Source organism: Octopus bimaculoides, chromosome 28 (assembly GCF_046866305.1).
Source record: "Octopus bimaculoides isolate indiv1 chromosome 28, ASM4686630v1, whole genome shotgun sequence".
In the NCBI taxonomy this organism is placed as follows: Eukaryota; Metazoa; Mollusca; class Cephalopoda; order Octopoda; family Octopodidae; genus Octopus; species Octopus bimaculoides.
In genome coordinates this window covers 2482259-2502720 of record NC_142955.1, presented here as the reverse complement: position 1 = coordinate 2502720, position 20462 = coordinate 2482259, and the positions used below count along the sequence as shown (strand labels likewise).

The following is a 20462-nucleotide window of genomic DNA, read 5'->3' as shown; positions in this document are numbered from 1 at the left end:
GTGCCTTTCACCTTTTTGGGGGTTCAATAAAATGAATACCAGTTGACTACAAAGGTTCATGGAGTCGACTTACTCGCACCACTTACTCCCGAAAATGCGGGTCTTGTGAGAAAATGGGAAATCTATATTTCATACGCATGCGCACTAAACATACTTCTGCCTCCATTCATTAAGTGTTTAGAAACGTGTCTGGCGCCGGAATTTCTCTTAATTCACTCCAAAACGCATTTAAAATAGATTTTTCTACCGCCTGACTCACTTATAACAACACTATCCTTTATAAAAGCATTTCCGTGAGTATTAAACAATGAAAGCATTTGATCTTTTAATACTTTGTGTCTCAGATGTCCTTTGATGTGTGCGACATTTAGCTGCTATTTCTAGCTATGGAGGCAACCTTCTACACCCTCCATCGGTTAGTTGGCGTGTTTCGGAACAAGTAGTTCATATTTGATTGTGTGCGTTTGTGCATCCATTCATGACCACCCCCTTTTTTCTACGGATTCCGACCTTGTCTCCAACGGAGTACTGAAAATGCAAAAAAAAAAATCTTTTAAACTTCGTTATTTTCAATAACCTGGGAAACCCTAGGTTATTAATGTATAAAGTTGGTAGCTCAGCTATGAGTATGCAAGACGTGTGTAATCTATGTTTAGGTTGACGATCTAAAAGGCATCTTTAAATTTCGTTTGGGCAATGCCAGGTATTTTTGCTAGTATATATACATATATACATCGTCGTCATCATCGTCGTTTAACGTCCACTTTCCATGCTAGCATGGGTTGGACGATTTGACTGAGGACTGCTGGACCAGGAGGCGACACCAGGGTTCAATCTGATTTGGCAGAGTTTCTACAGCTGGATGCCCTTCCTAACACCAACCAGTCATATATGTATATATATATATATATATATATATATATATATATATGTATGTATGCGTGCGTATATTTTTCAATGTGAATGTGTAAATGGAGTTTAGAAATATGTTAGCTTCACATAAGATTTTCACGTGTAAATTTTCATAAATTAAAAAGTTCTTTTGGTAAATGTTTATTTCTAGAGATTATGTGTATGGAAATGTTAAGTCTGTATTTTCTAAGTAGCCTCTATATCTTACACTGTTGTTTCTTTATTATTTCAGAATATCAGATGACATTGGAATAACAGAAGATACATTCTCATTATTTATCTTTTTTTAAACACGGAAATGAAAATATTGTACAGAGCAGATATATATCATTGTTTCTATAAGTGGGTGGTAGAATTCCTATGATATATTTACTCTGAAATGTGTTATTAGCAAACTTTCTGGACATCACCGGCTGGAGTGTCTACAAGATGAGTCTGGTTGCAAATTAAACTTGGATGAATTTACTAAAGAGTATTCAGATGAAAGTAACACTGGACAGAAATACAGCAGTCAAAATATTTGTAAACGAAACACTATAGAACCAAAGACAAGGAAAAAGAGTATATATATTGTAATTTTCAAAGAAGAATAATGGAAAAGAGTGAGAAAGCAAAGGATTTGACTTTTCCAGAAGATAAAGCAAAGAGGAGACGAAAATTGTCACATTACTGTGATGTGTGTAAAAGGTCTTTCTCTCGAAAGGGCAGCTTGAATAAGCACAAATGTGTTCATGCAGTAGAGAAGCCATTTCATTGTGACATCTGTGGTAAATCATTCTCTCACCAAAGTACTTTAACTTCTCACAAACGTATTCATACAGGAGAGAAGCCATATCACTGTGACATCTGTGGTAAATCATTCCCTCAAAGTAGTGCTTTGACATATCACAAACGAATTCACACAGGAGAGAAACCATATCACTGCAACATCTGTAACAAATCTTTCTCTCACAATAGTAGCCTAATTACGCATAAACGTATTCATTCTGGACAGAAGCCATTTCACCGTGACATCTGCGGTAAATCATTCTCTGACCGAAGTACTTTCATTTCTCACAAGCGTGTTCATACAGGAGAAAGACCATATCAGTGTAACATCTGTAGTAAATCATTCTCTCAAAAGGGTTACTTGAATATGCACAAACGTATTCATTCAGGTGAGACACCATATTCCTGTAATATCTGTGGTAAATCTCTCTCTAGCAACAGAAGTTTAACTTCTCATAAACGTATTCATACAGGAGAGAAGCCATATCAATGTGAAATCTGCAATAAATCTTTCACTGCACGTAGTAACCTAATTATACACCAACGTATTCATACAGGAGAGACACCTTATTGTGATATCTGTGGTAAATCATTCTCCCGCAAAGACAACTTAGCTAGACATAAATATATTCATACAGGAGAGACACCATATCACTGTGATATCTGTGGTAAAGCATTCTCTCAAAGTGGCAACTTATCTAAACATAAATATATCCATACAGGAGAGAAGCCATACCGCTGTGATATCTGTGGTAAATTGTTCTCAAAAGGTTACTTGACTATACACAAACGTATTCATACCGGCAATTATCACTGTGATGTCTGTGGTACATCATTCGCTAACCAACGTGCATTAAATTCACACATGATTGTTCATACAGGGAAAAAGCAATTTCGCTGTGACATTTGTGGGAAATCATTGTCTACAAATGATCGATTAACTAAACACAAACATATTCATACTGGAGAGACGCCATATCACTGTGATGTCTGTGGTAAATCATTCTCTGAGAAAAGTTATTTCCGTCTTCACAAACGTATTCATACAGGAGAAAAGCCATATTCCTGTAATATCTGTGGTAAATCATTCCCTCGCAATTGTGCTTTCACTTCTCACAAACGTACACATACAGGAGAGAAGCCATATCAATGTGACATCTGTAACAAATCTTTCTCTCAGTGTAGTAGCCTAATTACGCATAAACGTATTCATACAGGGGAGAAGCCATTTCACTGTGACATCTGTGGTAAATCATTCTCTGAGAAAAGTTATTTCTGTCTTCACAAACGTGTTCATACAGGAGAAAAACCATATCAGTGTAACATCTGTAGTAAATCATTCTCTCGTAGAAGTGCTTTCACTTCTCACAAACGTACACATACAGGAGTGAAACCATATTCCTGTAATATCTGTGGCAAATCATTCCCTCGCAACTCTGCTTTGACTGAACATAAACGGATTCATACAGGAGAGAAGCCATATCCCTGTGATATCTGTGGTATATCATTTTCTCGAAGTAGTGCCTTAACTTCTCATAAACGTATTCATACATGAGAAAATCCTTTTCTCTGTAAGTGGTGACTAAACCCTTTACCATGCAGATTATTCTGTTGAATGTGATGTTTATTTATTCTCATTATTTTCAATTTGTCATGCATTATCTCACAGCTTTCAAGTTTTTATAACATGATTGTTTATATTTGGAATAACATGGTAGGGTAGGTGTAAGAGGCCAACTCTGGCTAGTTTCACCATAAGATAGATAGAAAATTTGGACCAGATATGGCCACTTTAAATGCTAAAGGGCTAACCCTACAAGTACTAACATTTCTTGCTTCCCACAAGGACCATAGGGGTAACTTTTTGACTGCCATTGAAAACATTTACCTAATACAGTTTATTTTGAATATAAAGCAAATGCAGTGAATAAAGGATTTGAAAATATATTCTTTTAGCATTTATTTACATGTAAAAAAAACATATATATCTATACACATATATATGAAATGATGCACATGATTGTATATTAAATAGTTGTAGAAATTAAAAAGTAATAAGCAAAATTGATGATAAATGACCGTTTGGTACTTCTAGTGTTAACTAAATGTGCATCTGTTCATATAGATGTGTGACAATTCTGAAGAACAAGAAGCATTTTGGCCTCCTCCTACACTGGTGATAGTGTTGTGGGCTTTCTCCATGGCAATAACCAAGCGACTCATCAGGGAATTGTTATAATTGTCAAAGTTTCTTTTATGCCAAAGAAAGAAAAAAAAAAATGGACGATCTCTCTAACTAAATATATTCACACAGGAGAGGAGATAGAACAGTGTGTGATAAGAACCTCCCAACTGTGTAGTTTATGTCACCACATCTTAGATAACTTACTGCTTGCCAACCCAGGTCAAACCATCCAACCCATGCCAGCATGGTCAATGGACATTAAATGCTAATTAGGATGATGTGTGTATTTCAATATTGCCAACATGGATCACAAAATTAGGGTTGGACTAAATCCATTGCAAAGATCAAATGGTCTTAAGTAGTCAATCAGTGTTTTAGCAAGTGTTTTTATCCCAAAGCAGATAAATTCTCTTCTTGTCCACCAGTCATATAAGGAATGGTCCCTCATGCTTTTGGGCAGAGAGAAGATGGAAGAGAGCGAGAGACAGATCAGATCACAAGAACCACTGCTGCCCAGCATACAAACTATGAACATGCTACAGAATTTCGACTATAATACAACTTCTACTGTTCCAGACAAAAGTTATTTAAAACTTGCAAAACCAGTTACTTCACAATATGTAAGACATTTGCCATGTAATTTTATAAGTGGTTGTAATAAATAACAGTTGCATTGAATTTACCTGGTTCTTCTTGTCATTCATTTATCTTCTGTCACTCCAGGCACACAGACTAGACCAGTTGATGCATAACCAACACACAGCTACATCAAGATGAACCAGCCACAGTTAATTTAAGCAAAACTCATAACCAACACTGATTATAAATATGTGTGTATCTAAATACATCTTTGTGTCTGTGTTTGTCAAAAAACGTTAAGAGTAAACCCTGTTCTACATGACACATTCTATCAGTATCCAAAGTCTCAAAGTGTGTAGGTGAAGAAAATTAACCAAAAAAATCTGCACGTCAGATTGAATAGACCCAGTAGACAGGGTCCACCTTTTGTACGTTATGCCGACATTTGTGTATGTACGCCGAAACTCCGGCGAAGTCGACTGTGCCTTTCACCTTTTTGGGGGTTCAATAAAATGAATACCAGTTGACTACTAAGGTTCATGGAATCGACTTACTCTCACCACTTACTCCCGAAATTGCTGGCCTTGTGAGAAAATGGGAAATCTATATTTCATACGCATGCGCACTAAAAGAAAGAAAAAAAAAATGGACGATCTCTCTAACTGTAAATGTATTGACACAGGAGAAGAGATAGAACAACGTGTGATAACAGCCTCCTAACTCTAGAGTTTATTTCACCACATCTTAGATAACTCAACTTTGGCATTTTTTTATTTTTAATAAAAGCAACGTTTTTGGAGATTTTAAATTTGTCTTGCATGAATTATAAGAAACTATTTAAAGCAATAGGTATGGCTGTGTGGTATGAACCTTGCTTCCCAACTGCATGCTTCTAGGATCAGTCCCACTGCGTGGCACCTTGTGCAATTATTTTCTACTAGAACACTAGGCCGAACAAACCCGTGTGAGTGGTGTTTTTTTTAGAGAGAAACTGAAAGAAACCAACATTTATATATGTAGGAAGCATATTGTCTTCCTGTCTATTAAGCTTTAAATTATTACAAATGAGAAGAAGATACATCAAGCCAAGTGAAATTGCAGTCACAGAAACTACTGGTTTCTCTTCCTGACTACCACTCATAATATAAGGAATGGTCCTTAACGTGTTTGGGCAGAGACAATGGAGGAGAGATGGAGATGAGATCAGAACAACTGATGCTGCCCAGCATTACAGAACTAAGCCATGAAAATGCTACAGAATTTCAGCTATGTTACAATTTACACTGTAACAGATATAGTTACTTAGATTTTTCCAAACCATTTCACAATATGTAAGATATTTGCCATGTATTTTTTATAAGGTGTTGTAATAAATAACAGTTCTAATCCTTCTCGTCATTTGTTTATCTACAGTAACTCCAGGCACACCGACTGCACCAGTTAATGCATAATCCCAGAAAGATTGTAATTTTATTTTTTTCGTCGAGTGAATTACGGTGACCCCTTAATGTGCCACAAAATACTTATTATGGTTGGAAAAGCGGGGTGGAACCCTCGGAAATCTCACCCCACCCCCATTCCCATCCGTTATCATGGGGAAAATTGTTTCTACTCTATCTTCCTTTATCCATGTTTTTAGATAACATTTTGCAGAAATACCTTTTCGAGAGTGTGGATTACATAAGATTGAAAATTCAAATAATTTTGAAAAGAATAAGTGAAAATAGTGAAGTTATGGAAATTAGTGATAACGAAGTCTGGGCAGGTAAGCAAAAGAATGGTACAAAATTCTTATCAAGAAATGTTTGTGTGAAACAAGTAGAAGTATAATATTAAAACATTAGTAGGGGCCGAAACTGGACATGGGTTTTGCTGATGATGTCTTAAGCCACTGGATCCCATAGAGGTGTTGTTGAGTTAGTGACCGACAAAATGCAGTTGGAATTCCTCCTCAATATCAGTTTATTGATAAAGTGGCTCTAAAAGAAAATCATCGTCGTTTAACGTCTGTTTTCCATGCTAGCATGGGTTGGACGATTTGACTGAGGACTGGCGAACCAGATGGCTGCACCAGGCTCCAATCAGATTTGGCAGTTTCTACAGCTGGATGCCCTTCCCAACGCCAACCACTCCAAGAGTGTAGTGGGTGCAGATTATTCAATTAATTTGTTTTTTAACTAAATACTTTGAAATGGTTAATCTAGGACATTACGTACAGTGGGCGTGTGATTTAGGTTGGGGGATTGTTTGGCTGCTATTTTTAGCTTGTCGAGCGGCCAGGTAGAGGCTCTTTCATTGCCTCGATTGCCTGATGAGATTTTTTTACACATATACGTATGTATATATATATATATATATATATATATATATATATATAAATAGATAGATAGATAGATTGTTGGACACATTCTCATATATGTTGCTATAAAAACGTCTCTGGTTATTAAAGAAAGGTTTTGTTTGGGGAAACTTTTCTGTTGTCGAAGACTCATCATTTTGTCAATGGACCCGGAAGTTGTTCGCAAACAGCAGCAGTAATTTTTTTCAACTGAATACACGTCATTAATTGGTTAAAATTACCGAAATACGACAACTTTAATCCAAATTTTGTCAAAAAACGTTAAGAGTAAACCCTGTTCTACATGACACATTCTATCAGTATCCAAAGTCTCAAAGTGTGTAGGTGAAGAAAATTAACTCAAAAAATCTGCACGTCAGATTGAATAGACCCAGTAGACAGGGTCCACCTTTTGTACGTTATGCCGACATTTGTGTATGTACGTCGAAACTCCGGCGAAGTCGACTGTGCCTTTCACCTTTTTGGGGGTTCAATAAAATGAATACCAGTTTACTACTAAGGTTCATGGAATCGACTTACTCGCACCACTTATTCCCGAAATTGCTGGCCTTGTGAGAAAATGGGAAATCTATATTTCATACGCATGCGCACTAAACATACTTCCGCCTCCATTCATTAAGTGTTTAGAAACGTGTCTGGCGCCGAAATTTCTCTTAATTCACTCCCAAACGCATTTAAAATAGATTTTTCTACCGCCTGACTCACTTATAGCAACACTATCCTTTATAAAAACATCTGCGTAAGTATTAAACAATGGAAGCATTTGATCTTTTAATACTTTGTGTCTCAGATGTCCTTTGACGTGTGCGACATTTGGCTGCTATTTTTAGCTATGGAGGCAACCTTCTACACCCTCCATCGGTTAGTTGGCGTGTTTCGGAACAAGTAGTTCATATTTGATTGTGTGCGTTAGTGCATTCATTCATCACCACCCCCTTTTTTCTACGGATTCCGACCTTGTCTCCAACGGAGTACAAAATATGCAAAAAAAAAAAAAAAATGGGCACTGTTATGGTATTAGCTGTCAGAATTGAAAGTAGAACTGACAAGGAACGTTACCGCTGGTTTGAGTTGATTCTTTGGCTACTGACTGGCCGGAGCTATCTATTTGTCTGTCGGTCTGTCTATCTCACTATCTCTCTCTCTATATCTATCTATCTATCTATCACTCGTTCACCTCTGTTTGTGTCCGTAGAATTTATCAAATTAGAAAACGCAAATTTAATATAAAAATATATTTTCTGAAATTGCAAATTATTTAAAATATAAAAATATAATTTTCAACGGAGGGAATTTATCAAAATAGAAAACAAATGAAGTTTGAAGTTTAAAAATAATAGGATCGACCACTCACGACTAGCTAGCGCGGACGCGCGACTGCGCGTTCGGGACCACTCTGCTTTAGTAGTACCCTTATACTCTGTGTGTTTTCAAACGGATGGATATAGGTGTCAAATTTGTTCCAATAACTTTCGAGTGATAGATAGAGAGAGAGGGAGACAGACAGACAGACATATAGCTCGCTCCGGCCAGTCATGGTATTAGCTGTCAGTAGCCAAAGAATCAACTCAAACCAGCAGTAACGTTCCTTGTCAGATTTTTCTACTTTCACTTCTGACAGCTAATACTATGACAGTGCCAAAAAATCTTTTCAACATTGTAATACACCCACCCCGAAGTTTTACGACCAGATTTAAGGGTTATGTACGGATGCACAAACGCACACATCGAAGAAACTGAATCAAATATGAACAACTTGTTCCGAAACACCCCCCACCCCAGTGGGGAACTGTTCGGAAAGATAACTCCTAGGTCTTTTACCCCCAAAAGCTTGGAATCTACATATTCAGGTATATTTATAGATAATTTCATTAAAGAATATTCATTTTTCTGAAAGTTGAGACGAATTGAAGTGTACTCCGACGAATTGTCCCACAATCTTCCCGCAAAATTTTGCATATCTTCAGAATCTACATGATATAACATATTTCCAGAAAATTTCATTAAAAAAATATCCAATTTTCCGAAAGTAATGATCATCCAAATTCGGGGCTGGGGCAGAAAGCCTGTGGTGAGATGGTACCATCTGTCATTGATCGCATAATGCATGTGCTCCCAAACATTGTACAGAACTTTAGCAATAGTTAATGGCCCTGTGAGCAAGACATCTCAGCTCCACATAACGGCCAATTATATGTAGGATGTCTGTGAGTTGGAAGTCCCGTAAATCTTTTCATCTATACACCAATTAAAGGACACATTCAAAACATTGTATATTTAGGAGCTCTAGATAATTAAACTGTGATTAATTTCGGGATTTGTTCCAATATATTTGTTTATACTCGTGTCATCTGATTGCAGTTTTGTTAAATGTACTTAGAAACAGGAGTGGAGCACCTGCAGGCCTGTTCTTCTCAAATCTATGTATTTTCAGGTTCAACGTGTTTCAAATAAGTACTAACAATTGAAGGCGGTTGCAAAGACAAAAAACTACCTGTTTTTTTAACAATTTTTAACAGTGAGAACATCAGATAAAACATGTTATTGACATTAATAGTTTGTACCTCAGCTAATTGTTGAGAGCTACATAATTCATGTTTCGTTGTACTTAGAGATTTAAAAGGAATACTTAAATTTCGTTATTTTCAATAACCTGGGAAACCCTAGGTTATTAATGTATAAAGTTGGTAGCTCAGCTATGAGTATGCAAGACCTGTGTAATCTATGTTTAGGTTGACGATCTAAAAGGCATCTTTAAATTTCGTTTGGGCAATGCCAGGTATTTTTGCTAGTATATATACATATATATATCGTCGTTTAACGTCCGCTGTCCATGCTAGCATGGGTTGGACGATTTGACTGAGGACTGCTGGACCAGGAGGCGACACGAGGTTTCAATCTGATTTGGCAGAGTTTCTACAGCTGGATGCCCTTCCTAACACCAACCACTCATATATGTATATATATATATATATATATATATATATATATATATATATATATATATATATGTATGTGTGTGTATATTTTTCAATGTGAATGTGTAAATGGAGTTTCGAAATGTGTAAGCGTCACACAAGATTTTCTGATGTAAATTTTAATAAATCAAAATGTTCTTTTGTTCAAGTAAAAATTTATTTCTAGAGTTTATCTCTATGGAAATGTTGAATCTGTATTTTCTAAGTAGCCTCTATATCTTACACTGTTGTTTCTTTATTATTTCAGAATATCAGATGACATTGGAATAGCAGAAGATACATTCTCATTATTTATCATCTTTTAAAGACCAAATTGAAAACATTGTACTGAACAGATATATAAGATTGATTCTAGAAATCTATGGTAGAATTCCTCTGATATATTTACTCTGAAATATGTTATTAGCAAACTTTCTGGACATCACCGGTTGGAGTGTCTACAAGATGAGTGTGTTTGCAAATTAAACTTGGATGAATTTACTAAAGAGTATTCAGACGAAAGTAACACTGGACAAAAATACAGCAGTCAAAATATTTGTAAACGAAACACTATAGAACCAAAGACAAGGAAAAAGAGTATATATATTGTAATTTTCAAAGAGGAATAATGGAAAAGAGTGAGAAAGCAAAGGATTTGACTTTTCCAGAAGATAAAGCAAAGAGGAGACGAAAATTGTCACATGACTGTGATGTCTGTAAAAGGTCTTTCTCTCGAAAGGGCAGCTTGAATAAGGACAAATGTGTTCATGCAGTAGAGAAGCCATTTCATTGTGAAATCTGTGGTAAATCATTTTCTGGAAGTAGTAGCTTGACCACACACCAACGTACTCATACAGGGGAGAAGCCATATCACTGTGACATCTGTGGTAAATCGTTCTCTCAAAGTAGTGCTTTAACTCATCATAAACGTATTCACACAGGAGAGACACCATATTCCTGTAATATCTGCAGTAAATCATTTTCTGGCAACAGTGCTTTGACTTCTCACAAACGTATTCATACAGGAGAGAAGCCATATAAGTGTGACATCTGTAACAAATCTTTCTCTCAGTGTAGTAGCCTAATTACGCATAAACGTATTCATACAGGGGAGAAGCCATTTCACTGTGACATCTGTGGTAAATCATTCTCTGACCGAAGTACTTTCATTTCTCACAAGCGTGTTCATACAGGAGAGAAGCCATATCAGTGTAACATCTGTATTAAATCATTCTCTCATAAGGGTCTCTTGAATATGCACAAACGTATTCATTCAGGTGAGACACCATATTCCTGTAATATCTGTGGTAAATCTCTCTCTAGCAACAGAAGTTTAACTTCTCATAAACGTATTCATACAGGAGAGAAGCCATATCAATGTGACATCTGTAACAAATCTTTCGCTGTAAGTAGTACCCTGACTATTCACAAACGTACGCATACAGGAGAGGCACCTTATTCTTGTGATATTTGTGGTAAATCATTCTCCCGAAATGACTACTTAGCGAAACATAAATATATCCATACAGGAGAGAAGCCCTATCACTGTGATATCTGTAATAAATCTTTCTCTCTAAGTAGTACCCTAATTAATCATAAACGTTTCCATACAGGAGAGAAGCCATATCACTGTGTTATCTGTGGTAAATCATTTTCTCAAAGTGGCAACTTAGCTGCTCATAAACGTTTCCATACAGGAGAGAAGCCATATCACTGTGATATCTGTGGTAAATCATTCTCCATGAGTTTCAACTTATCTAAACACAAATATATCCATACAGGAGAGAAGCCATATCACTGTGATATCTGTGGTAAAGTGTTCTCCTCAAATGGTTACCTGACTATACACAAACGTATTCATACCGGAGAGAAACCCTATCACTGTGATGTCTGCAGTACATCATTCTCTAACCAAAGTGCTTTAAATACACACAGACTTGTTCATACCGGGAAAAAGCGATTTCGCTGTGACATTTGTGGGAAATCATTGTCTACAAATGATAGATTAACTAAACACAAACGTATTCATACTGGAGAGACGCCATATCACTGTGATGTCTGTGGTAAATCATTCTCTGAGAAAAGTTATTTCATTCGTCACAAACGTGTTCATACAGGAGAAAGACCATATCAGTGTAACATCTGTAGTAAATCATTCTCTCGTAGAAGTGCTTTCACTTCTCACAAACGTACACATACAGGAGTGAAACCATATTCCTGTAATATCTGTGGCAAATCATTCCCTCGCAACTCTGCTTTGACTGAACATAAACGGATTCATACAGGAGAGAAGCCATATCAATGCGACATCTGTAAGAAATCTTTCTCTGCCAGCAGTAACCTAACTACTCATAAACGTATTCATACAGGAGAGACACCATATCACTGTGATATCTGTGGTATATCATTTTCTCAGAGTTGTGCTTTAAGTAGTCACAAGCGTATTCATACAGGAGAAAAGCCATATCACTGTGATATCTGTGGCAGATCATTTTCTGGAAGTACTGCATTAACTAGTCACAAGCGTATTCATACAGGAGAGAAGCCATATCACTGTGATATCTGTGGTAAATCATTCTCTCAAAGTGGCAACTTAGCTACTCACAAACGTTTCCATACATGAGAAAATCCTTTTCTCTGTAAGTGGTGACTAAACCCTTTACCATGCAGATTATTCTGTTGAATGTGATGTTTATTTATTCACATTATTTTCAATTTGTCATGCATTATCTCACAGCTTTCAAGTTCTTATAACATGACTGTTTATATTTGGAATGACATTGTAGGGTAGGTGTAAGCGGCTGAGTCTGGCTAGTTTGATCATAAAATAGGTGGAGAATTTGAACCAGATATGGCCACTTTAAATGCTAGTGGGTTAACCCTACAAGGACCATAGGGGTAACTTTTTGACTGCCATTGAAAATCTATACTTTAATACAATTTGTTTTAAATATCAGCAAATGCAGTGAATATATTCTTTTAGCATTTATTTACATGTAAAAAAAACATATATATCTATAGACACATATATATGAAATGATGCTCATGATTGTACATTCAATACAGTTGTAGAAATTAAAAAGTAATAAGCAAAATTGATGATAAATGACCGTTTGGTACTTCTAGTGTTAACTAAATGTGCATCTGTTCATATAGATGTGTGAATATCAATGTGACAATTCATGTGAACAAGAAGCATTTTGGCCTCCTCCTACACTGGTGATAATGTTGTGGGCTTTCTCCATGGCAATAACCAAGCAACTCATCAGGGAATTGTTATAAATGTCAAAGAAAAAAAAAATGAACGATCTCTCTAACTAACTATATTCACACAGGAGAGGAGATAGAACAGTGTGTGATAAGAACCTCCCAACTGTGTAGTTTATGTCACCACACCTTAGATAACTTACTGCTTGCCAACCCAGGTCAAACCATCCAACCCATGCCAGCATGGTCAATGGACATTAAATGCTAATTAGGATGATGTGTGTATTTCAATATTGCCAACATGGATCACAAAATCAAGGTTGGACTAAATCCATTGCAAAGATCAAATGGTCTTAAGTAGCCAATCAGTGTTTTAGCAAGTGTTTTTATCCCAAAGCAGATAAATTCTCTTCTTGTCCACCAGTCATATAAGGAATGGTCCCTCATGCTTTTGGGCAGAGAGAAGATGGAAGAGAGCGAGAGACAGATCAGATCACAAGAACCACTGCTGCCCAGCATACAAACTATGAACATGCTACAGAATTTCAACTATGATACAACTTCTACTGTTCCAGACAAAGGTTATTTAAAACTTGCAAAACCAGTTACTTCACAATATGTAAGACATTTGCCATGTATTTTTATAAGGGGTTGTAATAAATAACAGTTGCATTGAATTTACCTGGTTCTTCTTGTCATTCATTTATCTTCTGTCACTCCAGGCACACAGACTAGACCAGTTGATGCATAACCAACGCACAGCTACATCAAGATGAACCAGCCACAGTTAATTTAAGCAAAACTCATAACCAACACTGAGTATAAATATGTGTGTATCTAAATACATCTTTGTGTCTGTGTTTGTCTTTAAATATTGCTTGACAACTAGTGGTGGTGTGTTTACATCCTCATAAATTAGCTGTTCAGCAAAAATGAATGATAGAATAAGTACCAGGCTTAACAAAAAGGTAAGAAGCGCGGTCGATTCATTCGACTGAAATTTCTTTCAGGCGTTGCCCCAGCATGGCCGCAGTCAGACGACTGAAACAAGTAATAAAGGAGAGATAAATAGACCAACACAAACGTATATGAAAGAATGGCCATTTTTACATAGTACAAGATTAATAGTAACTCGATGACGTTCGTATATGGTGCACTGAATCTAAATTGAAGTTGATAAGAACGCCAGGGTATGGGTGGGACGGTACATAAGGTTTGCGTAAGAACTGCCCCCAGGGCCGAGGTAAGGCCCCGGAGCAGAAGGAAAATGAGAAAGTGCCCCCCCCCCCCCCCATTGGACGGGGGACACGGAGAAAGTTGAGGAAAGTCGTTTTATTAATTAAAAAGCAACCATGCCATTTGAAAAGTATTTCTATGCAATTTCATTAAAAGCTATTTATTTTCCTCAAAGTTACCAGCGAAAACGTTGGATCTTGTGAACTTTTCGAAGTCCTCTCTCTACCCCATTCGGAAAAAAATTAAACCCACAAATTTCTTTATAACCGTAATGTATGCCGTTTGAAAGGTATTCATTAAAAAACCCCTTTTTCATAAGAGTTATGAGGGAAAAACTCGCGTCTTGTGAATATTCCTTAGTCCTCTCCTCACACCGCGCATTTTTGTTTTCATATACCTTTCGTACACATTTATTTTCACATCACTTGCACTTTTTTCTCGTTTCCGGATAATATTGTAAATATTAAGAGGGTTTTTTTTTCTTCTCCAGAACAAATTCCGAAACGGTCGTAATCTACGCCATCCCTGGCGTATGTATTGAAAATTTCATTAAAATTTATCCTTTTTGTCTGAAAGTTTCGAAGAAACAAACACGAAAGAGGTACAAATTGTGTAGGTATTTCCAAATTAGTAAACTTTGCCCTTCACCTTTTTGCTGGGATTTAATAAAATAAATACCAGTTGACTACTGAGGTCCAGGTAATCGACTTAGGCAGCAGCCCCCAACCCGAAGTTGCTGGCCGGTACTACTAAAGCAGCACGGTCCCGAACGCGCAGTCGCGCGTCCGTGCCAGCCAGTCGTGAGTGGTCGATCCCAACCCCAACCCTAAACGCGTATTCATTTGCACACGCGGGTTAGGGTTAGGATTAGGGACAGGGTCAGGGCTAGGATCGACCACTCACGACTAGCTAGCGCGGACACGCGACCGCGCTCTCGGGACCGTGCTGCTTTAGTAGTACCTTGCTGGCCTTGTGTCAAAATGTGAAACCAACATTTCATGCACATGCGCACTAAACGTACTTCCGCCTCCATTCATTACATCTTGACAAACATGTCTGGCGCTAGAATTTCTCTTTATAAACTCCCGAACACATTTATAATACATTTCTCAACCACCTGATGCACTTCTAACAACAACACTATCCTTTATAAGAACATTTCCGTAAGTATTAAACAATGGAAACATTTAATCTTTTAATACTTTGTGTCTCAGATGTCTTTTGATCGACATTTGGCTGCTATTTCTAGCTATGGAGGCTGCTTTCTACACGATCCATCATTTCCACGTTAGTTTGTTGTGTGTTTTAGTTGGAGAAATATCCTCAAATACACTCCAACCACAGACATATTGAGAAAGCAATGCTTTATTATAAGTTATCGAGTGTATATTCATCGATATAGAGAAGGGGACATAATTAGAAAGCGGGGCAACATGAGTAACTAACCCTTTTGACACTTTTCTATTGGACTTTTCACTGAGTGTTTGTGAATTTGTGTTCTATGCATGGGAATTCATACGATTATGCCGAAACCGAATATATATATATATATATATTTGGAACTGTCATGCTATTAGCTGTCAGAAGTGAAAGTGCTCACTGCTAGTGAAGTATCTGTCTGTCTGCCTGTTGCTGGCCTGTCGATTCTTTGGCTACTGACAGCTAATAACCATGACTGGCCGGAGCGAGCTATATATCTGTCTGTCTCTCTCTCTCTCTCTCTATCTATCTATTACTCAAAAGTTCGCGCGTCCGCGCTAGCTAGTCGTGAGTGGTCGATCCTATTATTTTTAAACTTCAAACTTCATTTGTTTTCTATTTTGATAAATTCTCTTTTTATATTTTAAATAATTTGCAATTTCAGGAAATATGTTTTTATATTAAATTTGTGTTTTCTACTCACGACTAGCTAGCGCGGACGCGCGAACTTTCGAGTAATAGATAGATAGATAGAGAGAGAGAGAGAGAGAGAGACAGACAGACAGATAGCTCGCTCCGGCCAGTCATAGTATTAGCTGTCAGTAGCCAAAGAATCGACAGGCCAGCAACAGGCAGGCAGGCAGACAGACAGATACTTCACTAGCAGTGAGCACTTTCACTTCTGACAGCTAATAGCATGATAGTGCCATATATTTTTTTGATGCGTGATTTAAGGGTTATTTAGCTGTTGTTTTTAGCTCATCTCATGATCACCTACCCTCCACGTTTGTTTGTCACTCTGACGTATTGATGTTTTCCATCATCACATCTAATAGTCCATTGCTGGGATTTAAGCCAAAACTTTGGACTGTCCATATTTGAAATTTTGATTTAAAAAAAAAAAAAAATTTCACAACGGAGACACACAAGGTAGGATCCGCAAAGAAACCTAGGAAGGATTGCAGGTAGAATTTACATTTCTCAGCTGAGTGAAGTGGAGGAACTTGTCTTGCGCAAGGGAACAACATGCTGCTGAGAATTGAAATCATGACCTTATCGTGAGCTATACACACACATCATCATCATCATCGTTTAACGTCCGCTTTCCATGCTAGCATGGGTTGGATGATTTGACTGAGGACTGGTGAAACCAGATGGCTACACCAGGCTCCAATCTGATTTGGCAGAGTTTCTACAGCTGGATGCCCTGCCTAACGCTAACCACTCAGAGAGTGTAGTGGGTGCATTTACGTGCCACCTTCACGAAAGCCAGTCAGGAGGTACTGGCAATGGCCACGCTCAAAATGGTGTATTTTACGTGCCACCTGCACAGGAGCCAGTCCAGCGACACTGGCAACGATCTCGCTTGAATGTCTTTACACGTGCCAGGAAGGCGTCAGTGCCATATATATATATCACACACACACACATATATATGGTTCCGGGTTCAGCCCCACTGTGTACCACCTTAGGCAAGTATTTTCAACAATAATCTCTGGCTAACCAAAGCCTTGTGAGAGGATTTGCTTGGACAGAAACTGGAAGAAGCCCAATATATGTGTGTGTGTGTGAATGTGCACCTGAAGTTTAGAAGTATGTTAGCTTCACACAAGATTTTCTGATGTAAATTTTAATAAATTAAAAAGTTCTTTTTTTCAAGTAAATGTTTATTTCTAGAGTTTATCTCTAAGGAAATGTTGAATCTGTATTTTTTAAGTAACTTCTATATCTTACACTGTTGTTTCTTCATTATTTCAGAATATCAGATGACATTGGAATAACTGAAGATACATTCTCATTATTTATCATCTTTTAAAGACCAAAATGAAAATATTGTACAGAGCAGATATATAAGATTGTTTCTGTAAATCTATGGTAGAATTCCTCTGATATATTTACTCTGAAATGTGTTATTAGCAAACTTTGTGGACATCACTGGCTGGAGTGTCTACAAGATGAGTGTGTTTGCAGATTAAACTTGGATAAATTTATTAAAGTATTTTGGGACAAAGGTAACACTGGACAGAAACACAGCAGTTGAAATATTTGTAAACAAAAGACTATAGAAGCGAAAAAGAAAAAATATATATATATATATTGTGATTTTTAAAGAAAAATAATGGAAAAGAATGAGAAATTGATGGAACTGACTTTTCCAGAAGATAGAGAAAAAGGGAGACGAAAATTGTCACATGACTGTGATGTCTGTAAAAAGTCTTTCTCTCAAAAGAGTCACTTGAATATGCACAAACGTATTCATACAGGGGAGAAGCCATTTCACTGTGATATCTGTGGTAAATCATTCTCTAAAAAAATTAACTTCACTACACACCAACGTATTCATACAGGAGAGAAACCATTTGACTGCGATATTTGTGGTAAAGCATTCTCTAAAAAGATTAACTTGACTACACACCAACGTATTCATGCAGTGGAGAAGCCATTTCACTGTGACATCTGTGGTAAATCATTCTCTAAAAAAATTAACCTGACAACACACCAACGTATTCATACAGGGGAAAAGCCATTTCACTGTGACATCTGTGGTAAATCATTCCCTCAAAGTAATAACTTGACTACACATCAACGTATTCATACAGGGGAGAAGCCATTTCACTGTGACATTTGTGGTAAATCATTCCCTCAAAGTAATAACTTGACTAGACACAAACGTATTCATACAGGAGACAAGCCTTATCGCTGTGATGTTTGTGGTACATCATTCTTTGAACAAAGTGCTTTAAATTCTCACAAACGTGTTCATACAGGGGAAAAGTTATTTCACTGTGATATCTGTGGTAAATCATTCTTTCAAAAAGGTAGCTTGACTGCACACAAACGTATTCATACAGGAGAGAAGCCTTATGATTGTGACGTGTGTTTTGCATCATTCTTTGGCCGAAGTGCTTTTAATTCGCACATGTCTTTTCATACAGGGGAGAAGCCATTTCACTGTGACATCTGTGGTAAATCATTCTTACAAAAAGGTAGCTTGACTACACACAAACGTATTCATTCAGGAGAGAAGCCATATCACTGTGATGTCTGTAGTTCATCATTCTCTGATCGAAGTGCTTTAAATTCTCACATACGTGTTCATACTGGAATGAAGCCATTCCACTGTGACGTTTGTGGTAAATCATTCTCTGTAAGCATTACATTAACTAGACACAAACGTATTCACACTGGAGAGAAGCCTTATCGATGTGATGTCTGTGGTAAATGCTTCTCCCTGCAAACTGCTTTAAATTCTCACAAACGTGTTCATACAGGATAAAAGCTATATCAGTGTAACATCTGTAGTGAATCATTTTCTGTAAGTGGTGATAAATGACTGCTCGGTACTTCTAGTGTTAGCTAAATGTATAACTATCTATATTGATGTATGACTACCAATGTGACCATTCGTAAGAACCATAAGCATTTTCAGCTTCTAAACTGGTGGTAGTGTTGTGGGCTTTCTCCATGGCAATAACCAAGCTTTTCATCAGGGAATTGCTGTAATTGTAAGAGTTCCTTCTATGCGAAAGAAGAAACAATAAAAAAAAAAAGGGAAACTCCCTAACTGTAAATTACACTCTCAGAGTGGTTGATGTTAGGAAGGGCATCCAGCCGCAGCAAACATGCCAACTCAGATTAGTGTCTGGTGCAGCCTTCTTGCTTGGCAACCCGGGTCAAACCATGCAACCCATGCCAGAATGGACAACAGACATTGGATGACGTGTGTATTTCAGTATTGTCAACATTGATCATGAAATCAGGGTTGGACTAAATCCATTGCAAAGATCAAATGGTCTTATACACCTAATTGGTGTTTGAGCAACAGTTTTTATCCCAACAAAGAAAAATTCTCTTCCTGTCCACCAATTATTATATAAGGAATGGTCCCTCATGCTTTTGGGTAGAGAGAAGATGGAAGAGATAGAGAGAGAGACACAGATCAGATCACAACAACCGATGCTGCCCAACACACAGAACCAAGCCATGAACTTGCTACAGAATTTCAACCATGATACAACTTCCACTGTTCCAGACAAAGGTTATTTAAAATTTGTCAAACCAGTTACTTCACAATATGTAAGACATATGCCATGTATTTTTATAAGGGGTTGTAATAAAATAAGTCACATTGAATTTACCTGGTTCTTCTTGTCATTCTTATATATATGGTAACTCCAGGCACACAGACTAGACCAGTTGATGCATAACCAACACACAGCTACATCAAGATGAACCAGCTACAGTTTACTTAAGCAAAACTCATAACCAACACTCATTATAAATATATATGTATCTTTTTACCTTTTTGTGTTTGTCTCTCAGAATTCCTTGACTTGTGGTGGTGTGTTTGCGTTCTCGTAACTTAGCTGTTCAGCAAAAGGGTCGACAGAATAAGCACCAGGCTTAGCAAAAATATAAGTACTAGGGTTGATTCATTCGAATAAAATCTCTTCGAGGCAGTGCCCCAGCATGGCCGCAGTCAAATAACTGAAACAAGTAAAAGATGAAAGAAACACGCATGAAACAATGGCTATTTTAGGACAATGCAAGATTAAGAGCAACTGGATGAGGTTAATACTTGCTGGAGCCTAGCAGCGGGAAGTTTAGACAGTGTCACGTGACAACTTGCTGGGGCAGCCTGCTGGAGCCTAGCAGCAGGTATAAAAAGGGGAATTTGACAAGACAGTCAGTCGGACGCTGACACTCGTTGATGCTGCATCGAAGAGGCCAGGGAAGAGAAGAAAGAAGACATGCACCCAACACCAGAGCTGAAGACACCTCCGAAAGGCGGGGCACCGCCACGTCAAAACGGTAGAGGAGTAGGGGCCGAAACCGGACG

General features: G+C 37.5%; 4 protein-coding genes across 9 annotated transcripts in view; 3 read left to right on the top strand and 1 right to left on the bottom strand.

Annotated features, from left to right (window-relative positions):
• LOC149130448 (uncharacterized) overlaps positions 1–20462 on the bottom strand; it is a 105410-nt gene that overhangs the window by 78237 nt on the left and 6711 nt on the right. For all 4 annotated transcript variants that reach the window (XM_089344287.1, XM_089344290.1, XM_089344285.1 and 1 more), the window contains exon 2: positions 19925–20110. The gene's annotated coding sequence lies outside the window, so the exon portion shown is untranslated. The remainder of the gene's footprint in view (positions 1–19924; positions 20111–20462) is intronic.
• LOC149130449 (uncharacterized) lies at positions 156–4543 on the top strand. The gene is made up of 2 exons (XM_089344302.1): positions 156–293; positions 1145–4543. Exon 2 carries the CDS (start codon positions 1505–1507, stop codon positions 3233–3235), a length of 1731 nt encoding a protein of 576 aa, XP_089200428.1. The 5' UTR covers positions 156–293; positions 1145–1504; the 3' UTR covers positions 3236–4543.
• Positions 190–13648, top strand: LOC128251041 (uncharacterized). 3 transcript variants are annotated; one of them, XM_089344296.1, is made up of 2 exons: positions 190–293; positions 10029–13648. In XM_089344296.1, the coding sequence occupies exon 2, from the start codon at positions 10389–10391 to the stop codon at positions 12381–12383; it is 1995 nt and encodes a 664-aa protein (XP_089200422.1). In that variant the 5' UTR covers positions 190–293; positions 10029–10388; the 3' UTR covers positions 12384–13648. The 3 variants fall into 3 exon arrangements, with proteins under 3 accessions (XP_089200422.1, XP_089200421.1, XP_089200423.1); XM_089344295.1 differs by lacking the exon at positions 190–293 and adding an exon at positions 7309–7542; XM_089344297.1 differs by lacking the exon at positions 190–293 and adding an exon at positions 7611–8653.
• Positions 15187–19756, top strand: LOC106880980 (uncharacterized). The gene is made up of 2 exons (XM_052977338.2): positions 15187–15366; positions 17381–19756. The coding sequence occupies exon 2, from the start codon at positions 17742–17744 to the stop codon at positions 18897–18899; it is 1158 nt and encodes a 385-aa protein (XP_052833298.1). The 5' UTR covers positions 15187–15366; positions 17381–17741; the 3' UTR covers positions 18900–19756.

Coding starts and splice junctions, on each gene's coding strand:
- LOC128251041 (XM_089344296.1), top strand. CDS start 10,389: ATGGAAAAGAGTGAGAAAGCAAAGGATTTGACTTTTCCAGAAGATAAA.
- LOC149130449 (XM_089344302.1), top strand. CDS start 1,505: ATGGAAAAGAGTGAGAAAGCAAAGGATTTGACTTTTCCAGAAGATAAA.
- LOC106880980 (XM_052977338.2), top strand. CDS start 17,742: ATGGAAAAGAATGAGAAATTGATGGAACTGACTTTTCCAGAAGATAGA.